Genomic DNA, 24,367 nt, shown 5'->3' with positions numbered 1-24,367 from the left:
AAGCTAAACAACCAAGAAGGAGACAAGACTTCCCTCCTTCTCACTACTATGTAAAACAAGTAAAGAAATCTAGCTCTACTGGACAACAGAAACCAAACGTCAATGAACACACTAAAAGCCAATAAAATACCCCACGGATAAGTAGCAGTGTAATAGAAATCCCATGCAAAACAGTAATTGTTCATCAAGATTTATTTTAAATTGTATTCTATTCCTGTTGCAGGAGGAGTAAAAAAAAAAAAAAAAAATTAAAAAAATCAATATTACATACTGCAATTTTACTCTATAACTGAATCAGCAAAAACAGCATTAAATATATTCTATCTGTATTTTGCCAGATATGTACTGACAACAAACATAGCTGGCTTGTATCTTGGCTTTTCTCTCTTCCCTCTCCACCTTTTCCCATCACCTAAACCCACCTTGACATCTGACAAGATCTCACCAGTTTTGAAGACTTGAAATAATCCAGGCTGCACTACTCAACCCAAAAATGCAACAGAACAGGTCTTTGAAGAACAATACTGATACAAGTGTCATTGATCATCCAGAGACTGGGGAAGGATAGAACATCATCATCTTCCTGATTTCAGGGAATGAAATTTTTGTCTCACTCCTGATCTACTAAATGTGGCTAGATTTTTCATCATCCCTGATCATTTTCTGAAGGTCTGGTTTATTGGTTGGCTGGGTTCAAGTTTTGCTTTTGAAGGTGCTCTATTTTTTTTCCTGGGTTTCATTAATTTGGTTGCCATTTGGCGCGGGGGGGGGGGGGGGGGTGGGGGGTGGGGGGGGGCTTCTTTGGGGTTTCTAGTAATTTTGTATGTGTTTTCCATTTTTTTTTGTTGTTGTTGTTTTGGGGTTGTTGGAGTTTTATTTAGCTAGATCATTGTTCACATACCAAACAGAATTTGCGCTCATAATTATAAGCATGGACACACATAACCTATGCTAATGAAGGGCTCACTAGGTACATCACAGGTAGAGTTAATAACACATCAAATATCTCTCAAGGCAAACAAGGAAATGGATCCTTGAATATATTTTAACTGCATCACTCTATCTTTTAGCTTTTTGTTGTTTTAAAACAAGCCTATGCAATAGACTCTGCAATAATCATTTGTCTATTTATGAGTGTATATATACATATATATATATTTATCCAGAGAGATACTAAGGTATTTATCATGAACTTAGCATGAAGTTTCCATGTCAGTAGCTTATATTTTCCAATTAAAAAAAATATCTAGGAGAAAGGATAGCTTCTGCTGCTTGAATGAGTGAAACAGACCCAAGTAAAACAAATACATTTGAAATCTTAAATACTCAAGTAGAAGATACAGTTCTCACCCAACCACACTCAGTACTCTTGTTAATTCAACACAAAATTTGAGCTTTCAGAAAAACAAATGGAGATTTGACGAAGTCTTACAGCACCTCATTTCACTTCAATTTATCCACAAAGATAAGGGTCAAAAAAAAAAAAAAAAAAAAAAAAAAAAGTTATAATCTCTGGCTTACTCCATTAGCAGCTAGAATAGTCTTTAAGCACACAAAGCCCCTTACTACTGCTGGCACAGGTGCCCAAGACGGACAGCATTTTTGGTCCCCCCAGCTTCACAGGCACCCAGGAAAATAAAAGGTCTGCAGAACAGCATGATGACAAGATGACAAATATCAGCAGGACTTTGCCGCCCATTAGCAAAAAGTTACACTATTTCTGACATAAAAGAATGTCTAAAATCCTAACGGGTCTTATGTAACCACAGTAAATTAGATAATCTGTACCAAATTTATTGAAGTAGGAAAACTTGTCCTAACAAGCTGCAGAAATATACACAGACCTCTGATGATAATAGGATGTTTTCACTGTTAAAGCTCTTTGAAACAAAATATAACTAAGCTCCCTTCTGGTTACAAATGACTTAAGGATCTAATTTGGGCAGCAGTGCTGCTATACTCCAACACAAGAATGACTGAAAACTATATATAGGTACAAAAAACCCCCGATCTTACTATACCTGTAGAAAGCACATATTATTTCTGCATTATGTTTGTGGAATGTTATGTCTGTTCCAATCTATCACTTAAATCTCCTAAATTATCTAATGCCCAAGTGTCATGCTTTCAAATGCATTTCTTTGAAGCGTGAAACTGGTAACCACATGAAGTTCTCCTTAGCACCTTTCCCAAACAGTAACATGGGCAAGGGATCATTTGCAGACATACAGTGAGATGAGTCTGGCTGAAACAGAGTAGGAGAAGAGGTCTCAATTCAGCAGGTTTATACCAAGCTAATACAATCAGATGAGCAACCTCTCCTCACAGTTCTGGTTTTGCTGTGTAACCTCAGTAAGAAATTCTCAGAAAATTCTCAGCTCAGGTGTTTGTGGCAAAAGCATCAGGTGCACAAAATGAAAATAGCTGCAAGGTAAAGCCTTGCCTTGAAACACAGGGACAGCAGGAGAGATAGATATCTATAAAAAGTCATAACCCTGAAGGGGAATTAATCGCTCAAGTGCCCACTAAAGATAAAGGAGGATAAACAGAGTAGCAATAAAGTATTGAAATATAAGGATCGCTTTTATTTATTCCACATGCAGGTTCAAGCAACTTTATGGAAACAAGATCCTGCAAGGATTTGCTAGAATAAGCTGAAATCAAGTTTCCTGTGCTACAGCACTATACGTATAATTCACACATATCCCTACACGGTGTTGAATTAAGAAGCACAGAGAGCTAAATCCTCTCCTAAATCTCAACTGAAAAAAAAACAAAAACATCAGAACTTTCTAAAGACTTTTGTTGTTTGCCCTACGTGCACACACACATTCCAATTTCATTTGTAAGCTGAGTAGTATTTCAGCTGCTGGAAAGTTCACAAAGTTAATAGGAGAAACATCTTGAACACATCTACCATTACAATGAAAGTAACAAAGCTTTATGTTCCCATTTCTCACCTCAGAGAAGCACAGGGCCTGATGCATCCTACTAAGCACAAGTAAAGGCTGAGACCCTAAAGCAGCTGTCAGCCTGCCTTAGTTTTTACCCCTGCTACCATAGGTCCTTGTAGCACACAAAAAGTACTGGTGATGCTGTGCTCTTGCAAGTTTCCTCCACAAGTTGTCTTCTGGCACATCTCCTCTCAGATGTCACCCTGCTCTTCATAGTCTTTCAAGGCTGCTGCTTGACTGGCTTAAAGGCCTGTTGTGTACACCAGGAAGGATTGACCCGTGCCACCCAAACTAGAGAGCTGCACTTATTGAAATTAAGGATCCAAATTCAAATTTTTGGGTTGCAGGATTAACTGATGAGGTATGCAAATTGACATTGAAAAAATTCTTAATTTGGGCATTTGCTAAGGGACATGCTTTTGGAACAGCCTGACCTACATTGAAGCAAAGTTGAATCCAATGCACATGATGAAGTATAATCTTTCCTCATCACCACCACCACCCCCTTTTTACAGCAGGGATACTGCACAGCAGCTCACTCAGACTGTCTTCATACTTGCCCATAAGATAATTTTTCAGAATGACTGAGGTCAGCCACTCACCAATCAGCTGAGCCACAGAGAACATTCAGTGCAACTCTAGTTTTGAACAGATCACCATGCTTTGGGGGGGGAAAAACAAAACTTGTTTTCCCTGGCAGCTGTGCACTGACTTTTGGCCAGGGTGTTCCTGGTAATTTAGCCAAGAGCAATACAGCATCAGGTTCTCTATCCACTCACAACATAAGCACAATCCCTTCTCCTTCCACATCAGGACTGTGCTACAGGAATTTTTGGCAGACTTAAGACAAATTTGTTTTTAAATGATAGAGGGGGTATAGAAGGCGAGATTGGCCTCAACTATTAGTGTTGGAAGTTTCTATTAAAGGAACATTAGAAAAAAGGATGTGAGAAAGTATTGCCTAGACATATTTTTCCATCCTGATATGTACACTGGACTAAAATGAAATGATAAAGAATAGTAGCATACCAGCATTGACATTAGAAATGTGGAAGCCTGAAAACTTCAGTGAAATCCTCAGGATTGTGAACCCAACATTTGTGAGTGGAGAACTCCTGGTTATTGCAGGCAGGATACTATTTACTGTCATAGTCTCATCTTCTAAGCCTAGAAGAGAGGTCAGCACAACCACCTTCACCTTTCACTGAAAACGTTATCCTTAGTAATTGGTTTTAAGTAAATTAGTGTTAAAAGTGGCTTTTCTAAAAAGTTTTTTTTTTAAAAAAAAAAAAAAAAAAAAAAAAAGCTTCATCTTTCATCTATAGCAAAAAACAAATCTCTGATCTAATCATCTCTCACTGAAGTCACTGGCCCAGAATCCAAGCCCTGTGCATAAGCCAGTGCAGAGAACAACAGTTGCTATACTTTCGGTCTTGAAATATAGAAAAAGCCATCTGAACAGGTAATCAGTCATTAGCTGAATTTACTGCTTCCCCAGTCTTTTCTTTTTTCTTTCCACATTTATCCCTCAGATAAATTGTATAACTTGTGCTACATCAAAAATTAGATTTACCAAAGTTGGGAAAAAATAATCTACAACTACATGAGAGAGAGCAGCATAAGAAAAAAAAAAAAAAAAAAGAGCCTGCTGCAAGCAGAAGATAGAATTCTATTTCCAAGTGAATTATTCCTCAATTCTAAGATTTATTCGAATGCGAGATCTAAGGTGAATTAGCAAACAAGTCACTCAAGCAGCAACTTCTGCCAGCAGGGCTGGGAGAAAACAGATGTAGTTAAAAGTTACTGGTTAGTCCTCCCTGTTAGCTATGTAATTTGTGTTCTGAACTCAAGAGTGTTCTTTTAATAAATGGAAGAAGGGATGACAATTCTCTACAGGAAACATTTGCTTCCTGACTAGCTAGAAATCATGTATTTATAACTACGTAATATCCACTACCTTTTAATCTGTTTATTTCTTAAACTACAGATAAGACAAGTGAACTTCTGCCTGAATATGGAAGATCAAAAATGTAATCACTGCTACAGAAACAAATTCACTTATTTCCCTCACGTGCATTTCAGATTTCACCTACAAAGTTCATTTCAAAATGCAAAGCTGATAACATTCACAATAATTTGAGATTACAGTTGTTACTGAACAAGGGTACTTTTGCTCTACAGTACTACCCAAAATGGTGCTTTCAACCATCTCATGATACACTGAATAACCTCAGTCTACCCCAATCCCATTTCTGGTTTTCCTCTTTTTTCCTTTTATATTTTTGTTCTCAGCTTTCCCTTGTTTTACCCCTACTTAGTTTTTATTCTGAGCTCAAATCTCACATTCGTTCATGATAGTAGAAAGATATTTCCATCATCTTTAATTGGGCAGAATATATTTCCCTGACACGAATATTTTCTGTTTCTATTGCACTCCTGGAATAGCTTCTACAATAAAGTATCCAGAAAAAGAATGATATAGAAATCATACACCTGAAGCATAGTCTCTACACAAGCAACTTAATAAAAAGATTTTTCTTTAAAAAAAAAAAAAAAGGAAAAAAAAAAAAAAGGAAAAATTGCATACCTATACTCCTTGAGGCTTCTTGCCTTAAATAAAATAACATATATATACCTCATCACACCTATTGAAATACGGTAAGAGGCAAAAAGAATCAACCAGCACTGCTAACAATCACCTTTCAGCTCAATATTAAACTCCTGTATGCATCTCACTCCATCACTCCAAGTCCCTCAGGGTTAATGCGAACTCAGAAATCAAGCCATTCACAGACAGTAGCAAATTTAATGAGACTAGAAATGGGGTCAGGCTGGCGTATTTCTTAAGATCACTACACTATTTGTCAGAAAGGGAAAAAGGCAAGATACCATTTACAAAGTTGTAGCATTGTTCTGCTACCCTTCTTAAATTTGCTCGTTACAGGTTAGAGAACAAGTGGTTACAAGATCCTCCCACCATCCCTAGGCAGCAGTGAACCAGATTGAGAGAGACTAGGCAATTAAGCGAGGAAGAAATTCCCAGGAAACATGGACTGAAGCAACAAATATTGTATTTAACACAATCTGGTACTAGCATTTCCAGCAAATAACTCAGAAGTCAAGTCTCAGCTTGTCATAGTAAGATCATTAAAATATCCTTAATGGAGTTATTAAAAATCAGACTGGAAGAAAACACCTCAGAAATGTCATGGAACAGGTGATTAATCATTGTCCTCTTTTATAGCCACTGATGAAAAGAGAGTTGAGTGAACTTACATGCCAGGCAACAACTCTATAAAAATGACAGCAAGATATGGCACAGAGAAAGAACAAGCCAGTTTTTGTGAATAGAAATGTATTAATGTTTAGTAGATGCAGCTGCTAGATAGCATCCAACATTATCAAACCTGCAATAGGATGATGCAGACACAGTATCAAGCACAAGGTGCATGAGGTCATACCACACAGAGCTCCACATAAGGATCATTAAAACAGCAGCTGGCAGGGATCTGTTAATAAGGACTTCCACTGCATTTCACCAGCTGAGATGGAGGAAGGAAAGGTGCAGGAAGGTTGCTTGCCTTAGGTCAAGGAATTAATCAGAGGTATAACCAAGACAAATAACGTATAAGGCTCAATCCAAAACTAAAGTTCCAACAAACCTTCCTGCCCTTCCAGAGACCAATGGCAACACTTTCTTAAAATAAAACAATAGCAAATTCAGTGAGTTTTTTGAGCTTTAGGAAGTCTTCATTATTTTGATCTGTTTTGGAGTTGCATGAAAATATGTATTCCTACAAAGAAAACTACTACATTCTTTTTCAGTCATTTTTCTCCCATTTGGTAAGCTCAGTGACTGCCTCTAGAACGCTTCAAAGCTGGCATTTTAAAGGAGAAAGATGTCTCAGATACTCTGATGTCAGTGTCCAGGGTTGCATCTTTAAACGCCATCTAGCACTAGCAAGAAAAGTTCCAGCTAAATCACAATTGATAAAACCAATATAGCTTGACTGTTAAAATGAGAGGCAAGAGCATGGATCTTTCTTCTTGCCAGCCGAATTCAGATTACATTATGCGTATAAAATTGCCTAGAAAGTCCAAGCCTTACAACTGTTTTGCAAAATAGCTGACTTCCAATACTGTTCTGTAAATGGGAAAACAAACACACAGTCTTAACTATAATCTGTCAATGTTAGAATAACCTGAGAAGTAATCAAAGAGTAGATACTACAGGGTCCATTTTCCTTTTAAACTGTATTGTTTATAGTTAATGCTACATAACTTTGCTTCCCTGAAGACTATTATAACTGGCAAGCTCTTCCAAATGTGATAAGACTTGCTGACTAACAAATGCAAAGCAAATTTTTTAAAGATACACACCAAGAACTATAGTCAGGAGAATCCCCTGGTGCAGTTTGCAAGCAGGGTGCGAAGCATTCCTGTGCTCCTGTGAAGCAGGATAGGGACAAGCACCCTCCAGGTGCTTCAGAATGAGGCCAGTGCCAGCATTACCACTTCTGGCTCACTCCTTCCTACACTCAGGAAAACAAATTTGAGATCAGTCTTAGCCCTCAAGCACAGCACTGCTGCCAGGCACATAGCACTGTTCAGTGACTGCACCAGGCTGACTGCGAGCTGCAGGACTGCATGCTTTGGGACATACATGGCTCTCTCTGTTCCTCCATTCTTCCTCACCTTGTATGTCACAAGGCATCAAGTTATCACACCAGTCTGGAACCTGCAGACCAGTGTTTCTTTCTCTTCCTTAGCCATACAATTGCTGGGATAGGTTCCTTCCCCACTGCTAATGTACTAGGTTCAGATGCAGTTCAGGCTTAGCATTTTTTGGTGCCAGAAAGCTCAGAGACAACACAAAGCCAAGAGTGAGGCTCTTCAGCTATTCATGGCTGTAAGTATAGTATAACATAACATTACTGCTTAACAACATCTCAAAGGAGCTATTTGTTTATGGTATTTAATGAGGAAGGCTATTCCCAAGCCTTTACAGCAGATGAGCAAGATATGTCAAACAAGTAAGATGCCTATATACTTTAAGATGGTCCCAAAACTAAACATTTTAATGTCTTCATTTTTGTCTTTTGTTCTGTTTTTGTTGTTGTTGTTTTGTTTTCTTTATCTTCAGATATTCATCAGGCAGATAGGGCCTTTTTTCTTAATATTAAAAAAAAAAAAAGTATTTTCTACAGAATTCCACATTTCAAAATATGCATTCTGAAAATAATTAAGCTTCCTATACAAAAAAGGCTACACTAGCAGTTCGATCTCTGAGTACTATGCATCACATACTCTGAAATATGTCCCTGACCCAAGATTCAGGGTGAATTCTTAATCATTAAAGATGAAAGATGATGCTTCATCATTTAATAAAAACCTGTTCCTAACTAACACCCACCCACAAATATGAAATATCAACATTTAATGAAGAAAGGTCTAGTGAATCAAGTTGAATAGATTGTTTAGATTTGTCTATTTGTTCACAGTTTAAAGTCACTCCAACTTCTCAATTACTATAATGGATAAACTCAAACTTACTTCAGGTTAAAAGCCAGAATTCTTTTGTGACTTCTAGAGTTCAACATAAAATATTATGCAGCGTATCTCTGGGAAGTAATATAACATGTTTCTGCAGCATAATATACAATTAATGTAAAGCTATAGCGATAAAACTATCAGAATGAAAAGCTTAGGAAAAATCTTGAATTCTGGCAGACTCGCACACCCCCAAAATACATAAAGTACAAGTGAAACGCAATTATTTTTATTGCCTCTGAGCTAAACTGCTGACCTACACTTTAACATCCTGAATATAGGAACAAAGATATTTTACCCATGTATTCAAAGAAAAAACCTGTTGAGTTCATATTCCTCCTGAGTGCTACAAAATGATGGCAAATCAATAGGCACTACTTTGCTAACATCATCCTTTGGATCCAGTCAACTAGCAACATTTGAAAATCCTCCCTTGAAACAGCATACGGGTACACAAAAGCAGCTGTGATTTAGCTTCTACCAACAAATCAAACTAATTGTACCAACAAAGCAAACTAATTTACTCTCAGTTTTATTACAGGTGGAATATAAATCACTAACACAAAAAATACTTACATTATGATAAGATAGACCTCCCTTCCTTAAGCTATGATTCTTTACTGAATTGCTATAGGGTTAACCAAGTGAAATGAAAAGAACACAAGGTCATTGAATGAGGTTATCATTAATGCCATGAACTATGCTACAGCTAGATTTATTATTTATAGCTGTATTGGCAGAGCACTCTTCTCTCTTCTGTAGCATGCTGTTCATGGAGCTTACTACAAAAAAAAAAAAGATTTCCAAAACTGTTTTCAACTCCATCGAAACCATTATATTCTTGGATGGATTTTCAAAATTCATAAAGCAGAAATTCAGAAGCACAACAATAAAGAATATTCAACTCTCAATCTGTATCACAGATAACGTGCATTTGTTCTATAGAGTTTCTTAGGTGTTTGTCTGAATGTTGTAGAGAGCCTTGACATGCAAGTTCCTGATGTCATCCAAATAAAAACTGATTGTAGAGAATGTAGGATTTAAGTAGGACAAGATCTGCAACAATAAGTAGCCTGTAAAATACAGAAATTTTTCACTTCACTAGGAATGTTTATCAGGCAGGAAGTTCACTTTGCGTGATGTAGGTGGGAAAAGCCAGAAATGCAGAACAGGCCCTTTATTATTAGCAGCAGATACTACAGGAAGCCATCGAACAAGAAGAACTGAGCACTTACATAAGATGTCTAAGAAGCACAATGACATGTAAATCACTGATCAGACAAAGCATTTAAAGCATTTGTAGTTAAGCAAGATTTTGTGATGACGAACTTGAGCACAATCTTACAAGTTGTGCATGCTTACAAATGGGTTGCTGGTTCTTGAAGAGTCAACATACTAATAAAAATGGAGAGACAAGTTTCATGAGGATCAGCACTGATAATAGAAATGGCTACAAAGTATAGAAGGCATGCAGATACAGAGTAAGCAGAAAGGTGTCTTGTAACAGCTAATAAGAATTGGTAGTGCTAGAAAAATAGACTAGAATGAGGTAAAAAGAGAATAGTTTTACACAGGCTAATTCACAGAAATCCCATCCCTAGGACTCACTCACTTCGGTGTTTCATGTTTAAGAAAGAAGAAAGATGAAACAGGAAATATTTCAATAAACTACCATGCAACCAAATCTAGTTGCTGCCCCAAATTCACTAGAAAAGAAATCTAGAGCTTAAAGTCACATCAACAGATCACAACAAGATAAACAGATCCTCATTGCATAGAGAATACAAGTGGAAAGAGGTCCTTGGGTAACTGAATGAGAAGGAATACACCTGTGTAATTTTGCCCAACTGTTCTATTATTATTATTATTATTATTTGTTTATATGACTAGATAGAACTATTTCCCTGCCTTCAACTCCAATAACTAAATCACACAGTTCTGGGGTAATTCTAGATACTTAGGGTAGAAGTCTGACAAGCTGATATAATCTGTTCCTCAAAGTCATGTTTGAGGTTGTATTTATTAAAAACACAACATATGAATGCAATATTAGACACGTGCTGAAAGACTCATCATTGCATCTTGCACCTCAAATGCAGTGTTATCAAAACAACTCTTTTCAGTTGTATAGAAGTAACGTGAAGTTCGAGAAGCAAAATCCAGTACATAGATCTTAAAATAATTTAGTCCCTGAGCAGGTAAAAATGCATCTTGCTTTATAAAGATCATTACACTGCCTTCCTTACTATAGTAGAAATTCTTTCTTACTTGAAATTTTTTGCCAAGTGCTTTTTTTTTTTTTTTTTCCATTTGAAGTTGTACCTTCCATTAAAAAAAAACATTATAAATTTCCATATTTTTCATCATAATATGCCTCTATATTCCACGAAAGCCTGCATGTTTTTTATCTTGATTGAGGAGAAAAACCAAGTGGAATCACTGCAGTTTCTGGAGTAAAACAAACAAAGAAAAAAAGCCACACACCTCTCTTGCTGCAAGTTTCAATTTTCAACTTTTGACAAATATTCTGTTAAATTAGCAATTCAGTCCAATTTTTTTTCTTCCAGTTCCCAGAATTTTTTAGCATCATTTCAATCAACACGTCTTTGCTTACTGGGCAAGCAGCGGAGTACTTAGAGTTGTGAAAGACATGGTTCCCACCACTTCATAGATGGAATGCTTTGGTCCTAGAATTTTGAAGATAGCCTCAGAAGTGTTTCTTTTCCACTTGGTTACTGAAAGCCTGTGAACAATTAACCTAGAATATCCTGAAGCCTGTAACAAGATGATATTCATAGAGTCACAGAAAGGGGGTGGGTTGAAAAGGACCACAGTGATCATCTATAGTTTCAACCCCCTGCTATGTGCAGGGTCACCAACCACCAGACCAGGCTGCCCAGAGCCACATCCAGCCTGGCCTTGAATGCCTCCAGGGATGGGACACATGCAGTGAGCAATTCTCCAGCCGCCATTACCTACCATACAGAAATAGAAAATAACATTGCAAGAAATTAAACAAGTTAAAGGAAAAAAAATATTTAGGGTAAAAAAAAACAACCACCACTACCACCAGAATGCATACTGAAAGAAATCCAGACCTCTCCAGAATTGATTGCCACCTTAGCAATTGCTTAATAGGTGAGGGCATAAAAGGGGCACGAAAGTCTTAATTTATGTAACAGGACACCAAAGTAGATACTTTAGAGAAGTTATCAGGACACCTGCAGATACATGGCACAGTTTAAAGAGCAGAGCAAGGCTATAAATATGCATGGAGTGACCTCATTCATATTGTTCTTTCATAGATCTCAGGTCCTTAGAGAACAGAAAAAGGAAGAACGTAACAAAAGGAGGAAGAACTGACTTTTGGTTAAAAACCGGGAGACAGGAAACCTGGATTCTGTGGCAGAGCCAAAATTAGAAGCCCTTTATGGCAAACCGTTCTGATTTCAGGTGGATCAAGAGAAGGAAGTGATTTTCAGAGATCTTAACTACATGTACCTAGAGTTCAAAGACTTGTCTGATTTCTCTGCCTCACCTTCTTCATCTGAAACACAGTGATTAAGAAAAAAAACACTCTCACCTATATCAATGGCATAAAATTCTGTAAGAAAAAATAATAGTATTAAAAAATTTCTATATTTATCACCTAGTAAGGCTCATCTTTTTGGTCCTCAGAGCATTCACTTTAAAAAAAAAAAAAACAAAAAAACAACAAGCTTTTAAATATTTAACATTGCCTTTGCTCCTATGCAAGCTGAAGTTATAACCCAGAGGATTATCTTTCATTTTTAAAACTGTAAGGATGTTCAGAGTATGTATTGAACAGTTTAGCAGTATTACATTTCTGAGGCTCAGGAAGAAAGACTAGCTCTACCACTGCTATCACTTCACTTTCAAGAGTGCCTCCCAGATTTATAGTGCAAATTTCAACATTTTTCAGCAAGATAACTTTACCTTTGCTTCACTTTTACATTCCTAATTTCCATGGAGAATCCTGCTATGTTTAAGAAGCGGTGTATTCATGGGTTTTGTTGTTTTTGTAGTTTAAGTACTAATTGCACTGAATTTCTCTCAGTTATGATAGTGAGCTGAACATATAATCCAGGAAAACAAAACCAGCATCCTATTTTGCTCTTTATTATGAGCACCTTTGTTTAGCTGAATGGCTTCTGATTGAGTACTCTAACTGCTAATTTTTGTTTACTATGCAATATGGAAAGTGTAAGAAACCATGACTACCATGAAAAAATGGGTACATTGTTTTAATTGAAAGCAAACAAAAAGGCTGATGAACTTTTATTACAAAGAAATGGAGGACAGGGACCTAAGAGAAAGACCATTTCTTTTACATTAGCTTTCCCACCTGGAAAACTCACCAGAAATATGAGAAAAGCAATTCCAACAGGAAAGACATTTGTAAAGAGTCCATTTTCAGAAGCTATACTGAAACAGCTGGGGGCAAGAAAGAGTATTTACTTATTGTATGATCTCACTACATACAGTTGTCCTGCTGGGCCATGCACTTCCCCAGAGCATAGCACTTGCCACTGTACGAAACTTTTCCCACATGACTTGCAATAAGATACAGTGAAGAGTCAATGCAAGGTGCATATTTTCTTAAACGTAGTGTAGTGGAGTCCTCCTGCCTCCCTGCACACAGCAGAACTGACTTGCAGGCAGGTTCCCTTTTCAGCAGTTTCTAGCCTACAGATTCAGAACTTTCAGAACTTTTCAGTTCTGTGCTGTTACATGTGAGCACCGTATGCACTGTTACTTCTCCACATTTCCAATCACTAACATGGGCAGTCTGCAGCTGACATCCTCATTTGCTTGCAAGAAAAGTTTGCCACCATCAACTTGGATCAGCCCTTGCCATCCATGGGTCTTACTGCCTTTGGTCACACTTGTATCTATTTTTCTGCAAGAGGCTTCACTGACCCATTTTGCAATGGAAGTTTTTGCACAGAGGTTGGTCTACTATTAAACTACAATTCAATTTCCAGAAGTAATTAGTTATTACTAAGAAATTAAAGCAGATCTCTAGCACCTTATCTGATCAGAGCATTTCCAAGTGCAAGTCATTAATCTGACGGCACTGCTGTGCACCACCGATGCAATATTCCACAGCTTCATCCCATGGAATAAAAATTAAAACTAATGAGTGACAGTATTCCTCATCCCTGTTTATTCCAGTCCAGTTCACACCTGGTTACCTAGGATTTCTAGGACTTGCTGGTTTCCAATACACAGAATCAAATATATGGTCCTCATTTACTTCGCATCTGGGATCCCCAAACTGCTTTCCTCCACCTAACATTCCTTACAGAAGACAGTGTACCCAAATTGTCTTTCTGCAACTGAAAGCCCAGTGGTGTTATCAAAATATCTGCTAAAAGATTCAGATAGTGAAAAACAGAAATACCAAAACTTGTTGAGAAGAAAAGCCCCGTATTCTGAGAATGCATGTCAGCAGCCAGTTGACTGCAGGAAAGAAGATTTTGCCTAACGACAACTAAGAAAAATAATGAAATTTAAATCCTTCCTGCGTCTGATTTTACCCCTGCATTCAGCAGCTCATAAAATCAATTATGCTACATATCAAGACTGTAGCTCAATGAAAACCTAGAATGATTGTATTCATTATCCATTTTTCCCTTTCCATGAAGCCTCCATTATCACAGATGTGAAACTATGCTACAGATACTAGCTCCCAATCTGGAGCCAGATTCTAAAACCTCAATTGATTAATAGAGCAACCAGTACTTCCAGTTCCCCGTGGGGACAGGCAAGATTCTACTGAAACTTTAAAATTAGTACCACAGCTACAAGTAGAGGCAGTGAATGAGGTTCAGTAAATTTATATTTATAATTTCCAATAGCCTTCAGAGTAGAGGGAGTGCTAGAGATTTCCATCATGACAACCAATCCAGTATACTATCATTGCTGTACCACAAGCCAGCTCACCCATTTAAAACAGTCACTACGTGTTTACTGTCATTATTTACCAGTGAGAATGTAAGCAAATTCAAGAAAGGTGTTTAAAAATGACTTTTTTATTCACCTTTGGATCTTAAATAACAAAGTAGCTTTGGGAGCATTTAGTCACTTAAGTCTGCATGAGAAGAGTACCACTTACCGCTGAACAGGTAAAGGAAGGGAATCTAAGTGGTCCTCACCCTTAAAAGCCATACTTTATCCCCTTATGTATTCTTCTCCATAGGTCACAATCTAGAAAGAAAAAAGTCATTTAGTAAACCTCAGAAAACTCAGGCCTCTTCAGTCCAACATGGATGGTATTCTCTACTAATTTGTGGAGTTAACGCATTAGAAAAAATTCAAAAGACTTTTTTCCTCAGGATACCACACAACTCCAGCAAATAACCAGAGCCAGTAAGTACATTAGGCACTGGGCTACCCAATCTAGTGGCTGATCTAGTGGATGGCAATCCTGCCTGCAGCAGGGCATTGGAATTAGATGACCTTTCTAACCCAAGCCATTCAATGATTTCACTGCATAAAAAATACAGGGTTCTGTACATTAAGAAACCTCTTGGACTACTATGCAGGTCAGAGGCATCTGGGCTGAACACTTTGCTGAGTCAGTACAGCTATTACTTAGCCTTGTTTTTCAGCCATGTTGCATTAATTAAACAAATTTCTTCTCAGTGCAAGATTAATTCTTCAGGCTATCATGAGAAAGAGAGCTTAAAAGTTAAAGCAAGTGCGCTGTCACATGATTTTGAAATCTTATAATATTACATTTACAGAAAAATTACTGTTGTCCAAGTTATACAAGTATTGGATCATAGAATCACAGAATTGCTCAGGTTGGAAAAGACCTTCAAAATCATCAAGTCCAACAGTTAAAAAAAGATCCTTCTACATTAAGTAATTTTGTTTTCCTAGTAGCTCAAAATGCTATACACATCTTTCTCAATGTTTTGCCTGAGAAGAATCCTCCAAATAGCATTGTACAGGATAAAGTAAGAAAGTACCAAGGAAGTGGAAACCATCTCCCTCCCACAATCCTCTTCTAAGAGAGAAGAAAAAGCACACACAGACACACACACCTTACATTAGGGCATTATCCATTATAAAACAATGAATATTTTGAACAGAAACCAGATGCTTTGGTCTACAGAAATAATGTAGCAATTCCCACTTATCCACATGGGTGAAGGAACTGCTAATGTAAAATATTTTAAGGAAGAGATTAATCCATGACTCAAGAAGAATGAGGAGATAAAAAATTTGGAGGAGGCAGGAAGAGTGGAGAAAACAATGCTTTCTTAGATGTGAAGAAAAGCCTGAGATAAATAGATCTCACTCAGAGAAAATACTTGAAGTGAGAAGTTAATGCTGTATCTGTCACCAACTAAGGGAGAATGGTTTTTTGATGCAATCACTTGTGAAATTCTGCCATTTTGTATTGTCTACTTCCTGCAAGCTGAGTCAGTCAGTATTCAAGAATTTTGCCACTCCAAATTGCTCCTAATGGATGCCGAGATAAGTCCTCAGCATCCTTCCTACCCACTTGATCTTATTGTTAATGCATGTCCCTAATACTTAGGGTTATTAGAACCAAAATAATGTGTTCTATGTGCTACATGCTCAGCTCACTACTAGCTCCAAATTACTTGAGCAATGTTGCCTCTGTCCTACCACTTCAAATCTTCCCAGAAGTACAAAAACAATTCTAACACATATATCAGTACACTCTTTTAAATAGGTGCACATGAGAAAAATGCACTCTGCCTTTTTTAAAGGGCAATTTCAGTAATGAAAAACTCTATATTTTTTTAATTACAAGTGTACAATATTTGATAAAATATACATGAATTTTTTTAGTCTTTGTCAAATAGACTTAAGAATATCAAATGCAAATAACCATAGAATCAGTTTTACTGCAAATAGCTGATGGGCACTATCTCCACGTGGGGACAGGACAATCAAAGATAAATATATCCGTACAAAATCTTAATCTCTGGGATGAATTTTCCTACCATGTAAAGAGAGAAGTTTCTTTCAGTCTGCAGAAATGGGCTTAATGGACTCTGATCTCCTGTTCAGCACCAGGTGCAGGACTCACCATCTTCTACAAAATGAACAGCTCCTCAGCAAGCTGAAGCTGTTTCACCATTAGCTGAGCCCACTAGTAGGATACCCACACATACACATCAGAGCATCTGATGCATTCTATTACTTACAAACATGACACCATAGACAGATAAATTAGATTACTGCATCTCATCGTTCTCTGTAAATCAGAAACATTCAGCTTTTTCTTGCTTTTAAATGTTGGCTGTCTACAAAACACGTATACATATTACAGCTAATAGACTAAAAACATAACCAACTCCTACTTAGAGGTCATTCATGTTCCAGAAACAACAAAATACCTCACGCATATCTTAACCTATCTCAAAATTATGATTAGAATTCAGCTCAAGATTTTCAGCCCAAGCTGGAGTGTACATAAATGTTACACACATTGCATATATGTATAACATGCACTCATAAGAATAAATTTATCTACTTTGTAGATACTCACAGGAAGCATTAGCAGAAGCTATGTCTTTTTTCGTCAGCTTTCACTGAATGCTGGATCAGGCCTGCAGCTGGCCAGACATGCTGCCTAGGCAAATGTACCAAAAATAACACTGCCTCTGATTTGCAATACTGGTCATTTTGGTACAAGTTTGAGTAGCACCCTTGTGCTGAAATAATAAAAAATACTTATTCCTGGACTTAAATAAGGCCAACTTTTAATAACTTCCATAGGATTTTACATAAATGTCTCTATATACGCTTGCATCATCATCATAAATAAGTTACGATCATGTTTAATTCTCCTGGTAGATAGCAGTGTGTATTCAAGGCAGACTCTCTTCATGTCCTTCATCTTTCTCTTTGTCCTGTCAACACTGAATTAGTTTTTAAAATGTTATTTCCTTACATTTAATTAGATGTAGATAAGACCACAAACCACGTACTATTCCCACTGAAGACAGCCAAAATCTTCTTTCAGAAAACTACCAGAAAAATAAATAAAAAGCTTCTTTCAGAAAACAAAACCTCACCCTGCAACAGCATATAAGGACTGCTTACAGAAAGAGCAGTGAGAGTAGAAAACATTTGTGGTAAAAAAAACAAAACAAAACAAAAAAACAAAAAAAAACAAAAAAAAAAAAACCCAACTAAGAAGAGGTAACTTGCTCATATACGTGCATCATACCTTGGTGCTACAACTTAAAGCTCACTGTTTAGTCTACCTATATGTTAAAGGAGGAGACTCAACCCAACAGGAACCAGACCTTCCTAACACAGCTATGCATCAAGCTGCTGGTTCCAGAAGACCGAATTCTTTCTGCATTACAGGAACTCCCTTCTGGGAGTCTCTTCTTCCTCCCTTTTAGTATGAGAGCAGCTTCTGAAGCACAAGACAGCTTTTAGTGCCCCAAGAAAAACGTTATTTCTTCTGGGAAAACAGAATCAATCTTGCCATATCTTCCAGTTTAACTTATTTCTCCATCCCTCAGTGTAACTTGTGGAATTAATTAAGAAATAGGGAGGATCTTAATTCTGTTTCTCTTAAATAAATTTGTCTGAAAACATCACAGTAACAGCACATATTCAAGGTGAAATAAGTGTGACTTATTAACTCCTACTACTGGTAGCCTTCAGGAAGCTCTTCATCACAGAATGATGCTCTGAATAATTAAGTTCTGGCTGTCACACAATTAAATTCACATTTTGAACTCATTCACTGCTCACACGTCCATCCTTGTAAAAGCTTAAATCAAAAGGCAAATCCATGAACTTTTGCCATCCCACATCTAACAGCCTAACATCACAGTTTCAACAGTAACGTCTTAAAGTAAGGACAATGAAGAACATCATTTCTCTTTCTGAGAGACAGAAAACCATGTATCTAGCATGCAATTATTAGTAATCATCAGAATTAGAACAGTGTGTTACCTGCAAGTAGCACGGTCAGCCCGAGAACAAGTCATTAGCCAGAAGTCATTTTAGACTATACCTCATTTGATTAATATTAACAGTTCCTGTCCATATTAAAGCATGGTATCTGTTCTGCCAAACACAGCCTGTCCTTATTTTACAATTCTGGGAGTCTGGGAATCATTAGTTATTATTATTATTCTGGTACACGGAGTAACTGTTAATGGAATGTCACAAATCAAATTAAGAGCATAGTTTTGACAATATTTATGTGATCAGCTGGAAAGTAAACACATACACCGTGCCCTTCAGCAACATGCCTGGTCCATCTGAAGCTTTTCATACTGGCCATTTGAGGTCTCAGGATCCTGTGGTAATTTTGCATTTTAACAGATTTTTACCGGCATGAATTATAAAAGTCAACTCAATATTAAACCGGGTGTCACAAATCTAAGAAGCCATAAAACCAAAAGCAAGGAGTAATGAAGAGTCCTTCTAACTGTGCATTAAATTGTGTTCTATTAGCACGGGACCATATATGCAATTGTACGTACCACACTTCCAGAGAGCAAAGTTCAAACCAGAGTAAGAAGAATAAGAAGGAGGGTTAACAAGTGTTACCTGCAGTATTCATTCACGTTAACTGTTCTTGCAGAACCAACAACCAAATGTGAAACAGTGTTGAGTAGTTAATTAATGTTTTATGTTTCCCATCTTCCTATTGTTTTACAGAGAAGATCTCATTTCAAACAATTGTGTCCATCTTTGACAGGATCCACTGTGCATATAAATAATAACTCAAACTGAAATCTGTGTGGGTTTTCTGTTTTGGATTTCTCATCTTAGCCTGACTGTACGCAGATACACCTTAGAACCTCAAAACAACAGGAAAAGAGAGGTAGACAGAATCTACCCATGTTGAAGATAACCCTGAAAACTACAGAAAGATTACCTCATTTTGGAGATCATAAGTTAGCCAAAGTGCAACACTGCCAACTGTCAAGAATCAAAAGAAGGAAAAAAAAAAAAAAAACCAAGCTTGTCTCCTAGGATTGAGTTTCATTCGTCTTCACATAACGTTTGAAATTCCTTCATTCACATCCTGGTTTTAGAACCTGCAGAATGTTCTCCTTGCACATACAATCACCACAATGCAAAAATCTGCTTTCAAAGCAAGAGATATGAGCTTGTTCATTCAATACCTATATTTTAGCAAGTGAACTGCGTGGAAATCCACTAAGTGGGATACCTGCAGTACAACCAGAAGATCTGATTGTACTGGGAGGGAAAGCAGAGTCCCATGTTACCCAGATAATTCAGCACTATCTGTGACCAAGTATTCATATAACCAGAGATCAGGAATGGGACAGAACTCCAATACTGTTAGCTCTTTCACCAAAGCATATTTTTTTCTTACAACACATCTTTCACAAATTTTCCCACTTAGGTACAAAATCTCAAGAAAGATGGAGTTTACGTCACTGTGTACTGCATTATAAAATATTTCAAATAAGGAGATAGAGAAGGGTGTAACTGATTCTCAACTCCCTTCCCACCTGCCCCTCCACACCAAAAGTTATTTTGGGCAAAAAGCCACTGAGCTAATCATTTAGTTGGCTTTTCTTCTTCTTTTTTTTTTTTTAAATCTTCTCAGTGAAAGTCTTTAAAACCTCCCATTCTGTAAGTGGCACACCAATTTATGTACATGGCAGTATTATGGGAGCAAACTGATTAGCGGTCACATTCCTAGCAATTTGCATTTCAGAGGCAGTTTGGCTGGAAAAGAATCTGCTTTTGAGGTTCAGAAACTGAATAATAGGTGGCAAGTTGGTGCACTCCAGAGCTATATTTATCTTTTATGGAATGCAGAATAATCACCACATAAAAATGTTTATCGGTTCTAAAGGCAGCATTAATGCTGCTTACTGCCATAAAATGCTGAGAGGTACAGATCCACTGCCATAAAATGCTGAGAGGTACAGATCCACTGCGTTCACATTTCCCTTGCTTTTTGGCAGACTGTGAGTTTCCCTTCCTGTTTTAACCAAGGGGAAAACCTGCTTGATATCACCTGCATCAAAGCAAACCTTAATCCAAGCACTCAGAGTAGAGGCATCCCTGCTTGGCAAAGGTCTCTTGGCTTCCAAGGTTTTTCTGAAAATAGATGCTCAGTTTGATGGCCCAGCTTGTCTCCCCACTGGATCACCATGACAACACCTGCCCCCCCCCCACACACACACACTCCTACCCCTCAGCCACTACTTGATGGTGTTCCCTCAGGTGTCCAGCTATCATCAGACAAAGGATAACCTTTTTCAGTTTTCTTTTTTTTTCCTCCTGCGTGACTAGATGCAAGTTGTAGAATCACCAGCTGTAAATTCCATGGCTGGTGGATGCACAGGGCGCAGAGGCTGCACCATCACCACAGGTCACTGGCCAGGGAGTTCCCGCCCTTTTCCCAGCACCTGAGTTACAGACCCGAGGGATTTGCATTGTCAGTGTGAACAAACGGAATTCCCACGCTTTTACCCTTGACAGTGGTCACATGCAAACGCGTTCCAGCCTAAAGACCTACTCATCTCACCTCTCCCATTCTCCTGGAGATGGGACCTCGTCTCCTCCCCAGTCGATTCTCATGGAAAGGGCAGAAATAAAAGGGCTATTGTGTCAGAACACCACTGCATAGAGCACAGATTGCAATCAGAGGGGATATATGCACAGCCTAACCAGCGGCAAGAGAAGAACAATCTGCCATTAGAGCAACAGACTGCAAACAGATTTCAAAGGGGGATCTGTACATGGGCAAACAGCCTGCAGCTGGGCTCAGCGCCTCGTAGGACAGCTGACAGCAACAGGGAATGCTGAACTAAACCTCAGGCAAGCTTGTGGCACAGGTATGTGGCACAAGACAAAAAGTGAGCTGCAAAAGAACTAACATCTAAAGAAAACCACAATGAAAGATTTCTTTGTACATCTCCTCCATGATTTTTCAATAGATCCTCAGGCAAGGAAGTTCTTAGATGCTGCTTTAAATGGGAAGGGCATTTATTCACCCCTCCCTTCTTACACTTCTGCTATGTTACTTTTAAATTGAAACTCAAGTACGTAAACCTTACTGTTTTTTTTCTTTAAACTGATGTTTTTTCATCAAGTTCCTTTGATTCTCCTACTGAATGTGTCAGATCTGGACAATGACTCTGCTTACTCCATGGCCTCACCTCACTCAAGCCAAGTTCCACTTCCATGTGTCAGCTTTGCTTCTCAGAAGAAATGTCTACAGAGTACAGCAGTTTTACTGTTATTTGTAAGCATGGTACACGGGCTTTTAGGTAGGGGGCTATTCCCCCTACAAACACAAAAAGAGTCCCAATTAAGCTTGAAATGAGAAGAGAGAAAATAAAGCCACCTCTCTCTTCAGGTAGGAAATGAAGAGACAGAAATTAAGTGACTTAATTTAAGCCAAATTTTACACAATCCAATCTTGTAGTTTTTTTACCAGGAGAATATGATAACCTAATATTTAACAGCTTTGATAAATGGAATAGAATAAGGACATGTAAAAGTGACTTGCCTGCTGCAAGGAAAGAGGACAATAACACCTGCACATCTCTGTCTACAATCCATTTTCTGTAACAATCCATTTTCTGTCAGACAGGAAGTCTGAAAGACATTTTTTACTTATATTGATATTCTCCTACAGAAAAAAAAAATATAATATCTGACATTTTAAACAGAGATGAGCAAAACAATATTATTAATTCAGGTCACAGCCCACACTTCCAGAATCTTTATTGGAAGTATTACAAGGCATTACATGGTAAACAATGGTGGTATTTCCACAATATTTGCCAGCAACATTAATTTTCTCCATTTTGCAGAGTTAATATCCAATTGCTTTTGTTGACACAACTATGAAAATCTTAAGACCAACTTTAGTCCAATAAGTGCACATTTACCTAAAAGATAAAAGCTGAAATCTAATACCACCTCTCTTTAGTTATTGAGCAGTCTCTATTTTAATTATCAACAAACTTCTTACTTCTGTCACTAAAATTTACCATCCTGTTTTCTTCTACATATTGGGTAAGAGAAACAAAAGGACATTAGAGATCTACAGAAAAGTTAATAGGGAAGAAAAACAGAGTTACTTTAACAGAATACTGCACCAGGGAAGCCAGCTTAGCAACAAGTGTGTGAACCTGTACCAGTCTTCATGCTAATTGCCTTAAAGAATCTCTTCTCTAAGAGACAAATCCACTTGAGTAACACAAACTTCCTACAAGCTGAAAAAAGAAGCAGTAAGCTTGTGCCTGTATACAAAAAACACAACAGTTTTAGCACAGCAAGGATTGAATATTGTTTTGGGATTTTTTCCTCCAATAACTCCAATTACCTCCCCCAGACAGTATGCCAGCAGAAGTCTGTAGCCTATCCAATATAATTCTACACAGAAGTCAAGTAACAAAGCAGCAGTGGGGTTTTTCCTTTCTTCTTTTACTAAATTAGAAACTGCTGCCTTTGTATTTCTGAACTACTATCAAGAGTATCCAGTTAGATATTTTCTCCCTGCATCTTTCACAAAGAGTGATGTGAAGGGCCAAAAACTTACAACAACAATGCAGATGGGGAATCCCCAGAAGAACTAGAAGTATAATGAATTGCTCTGTAGGATTGCTCCCATATTCAGTGTCTCCAGGACAGGTATAATGCGGTCAGACCACATCAGAAAGGCTCAGGGGGACTTGCCCTATACACATTAGACTTATGCTAGAGATCAAGCCTTGTTTTGGGAAAAGCTTGGAGAGAAAAGTGCAAAACGTACTTCAAACCAACGTGCTGCATTCAGCCTCTGTCAAACTCAAACACTGTTGAGTTCTAGGGGAACTGACAAAGTTCAGATGGTGTTGTGTGATGTTTTTTGTTTTCCTTTTCTTTTCTCCTCCTATTCTAAAACCTGAGTTTCTAAACTGAAGGGTCAAGGAAGAGTACATAAGTTAGTAGAGTTTTGTATGTTTTGATTTTAAAAGTGACTGTGTAGAAGCACTGCTTTGAATTTGGAAGGCGTACAAATTATGGCCTATATCTTCTGTCTCATTTGTAACTCCCAAATACGTAGCAAGTTGCTAGACTCCAGCAACTTATATATCAGCACAACTACAGAAATTGACGGCGCTGCTCAGTTGATGATCGCTGGCTTATTACACAAAGGAACTGGCAAGCAAGTTTTGAGAACAAGATAAAACGCTTCATCACTGTTCCAGGATGGCCATATCATATGATTTCACCATTTTCTAAAAAGTGATATTAAAAAATAATTTATTTTTTTCTTTCAAGCTGTACAAGTCTCATTGCAAAAGATAACTAATATTTTGATAAATGTCTTCTTATCATCATGAGTTTTTAAAAGTTTATGGTGGAACAAGTAGAGAAACATACACCAGAATTAGCAGGAAGTAAAAGTTTCAGAGCCAAGCTTTTGCTGTAAGCAGCCAAATTCAAGAAATTCCTAATTATTAAGCTTGAAAGTGTTCAGATCTCAGACTATTTTTCCTTCTCATAGAAAAACATCACCATAACCTTGAACTTTTATCTACAATTTTGGCTAGAGCCTTGCTATTCCTTATAGCTATGCCACAGAATTTCCTTACTAATACTTCACTGAAAGTCAAAAAGATGCACAGCAGCGTCATCTTCAAAACAGCCTGGTCACTCCCTTCCATTGCGAGTCTCTACACTACTAATCCTCCACGGAGGGGAGTTAAAAGGCCAGGGACACTTTTAAGCATGAAAATTCTTCCTGAATGTCCATTTCCAGAAGTCTGGTATTGACCATTTCAGTGGAAACAGAACAAAACTTAGCCAAGACTAATCCATTGATCTAAAACTTCAGTCTTCAGTCT

At 37.7% G+C, this 24,367-nt stretch overlaps 1 protein-coding gene across 1 annotated transcript in view; it reads right to left on the bottom strand.

Annotated features, from left to right (window-relative positions):
- INSC (INSC spindle orientation adaptor protein) overlaps positions 1–24,367 on the bottom strand; it is a 120,016-nt gene that overhangs the window by 70,226 nt on the left and 25,423 nt on the right. The window contains 2 exon segments of the mRNA XM_048949301.1: positions 14,644–14,699; positions 14,701–14,735. Coding sequence (XP_048805258.1) covers positions 14,644–14,699; positions 14,701–14,735 — 91 coding nt within the window.

The sequence above is a fragment of the Lagopus muta genome, chromosome 6 (assembly GCF_023343835.1).
Source record: "Lagopus muta isolate bLagMut1 chromosome 6, bLagMut1 primary, whole genome shotgun sequence".
In the NCBI taxonomy this organism is placed as follows: Eukaryota; Metazoa; Chordata; class Aves; order Galliformes; family Phasianidae; genus Lagopus; species Lagopus muta.
This window is presented reverse-complemented; position numbering and strand designations above follow the sequence as displayed.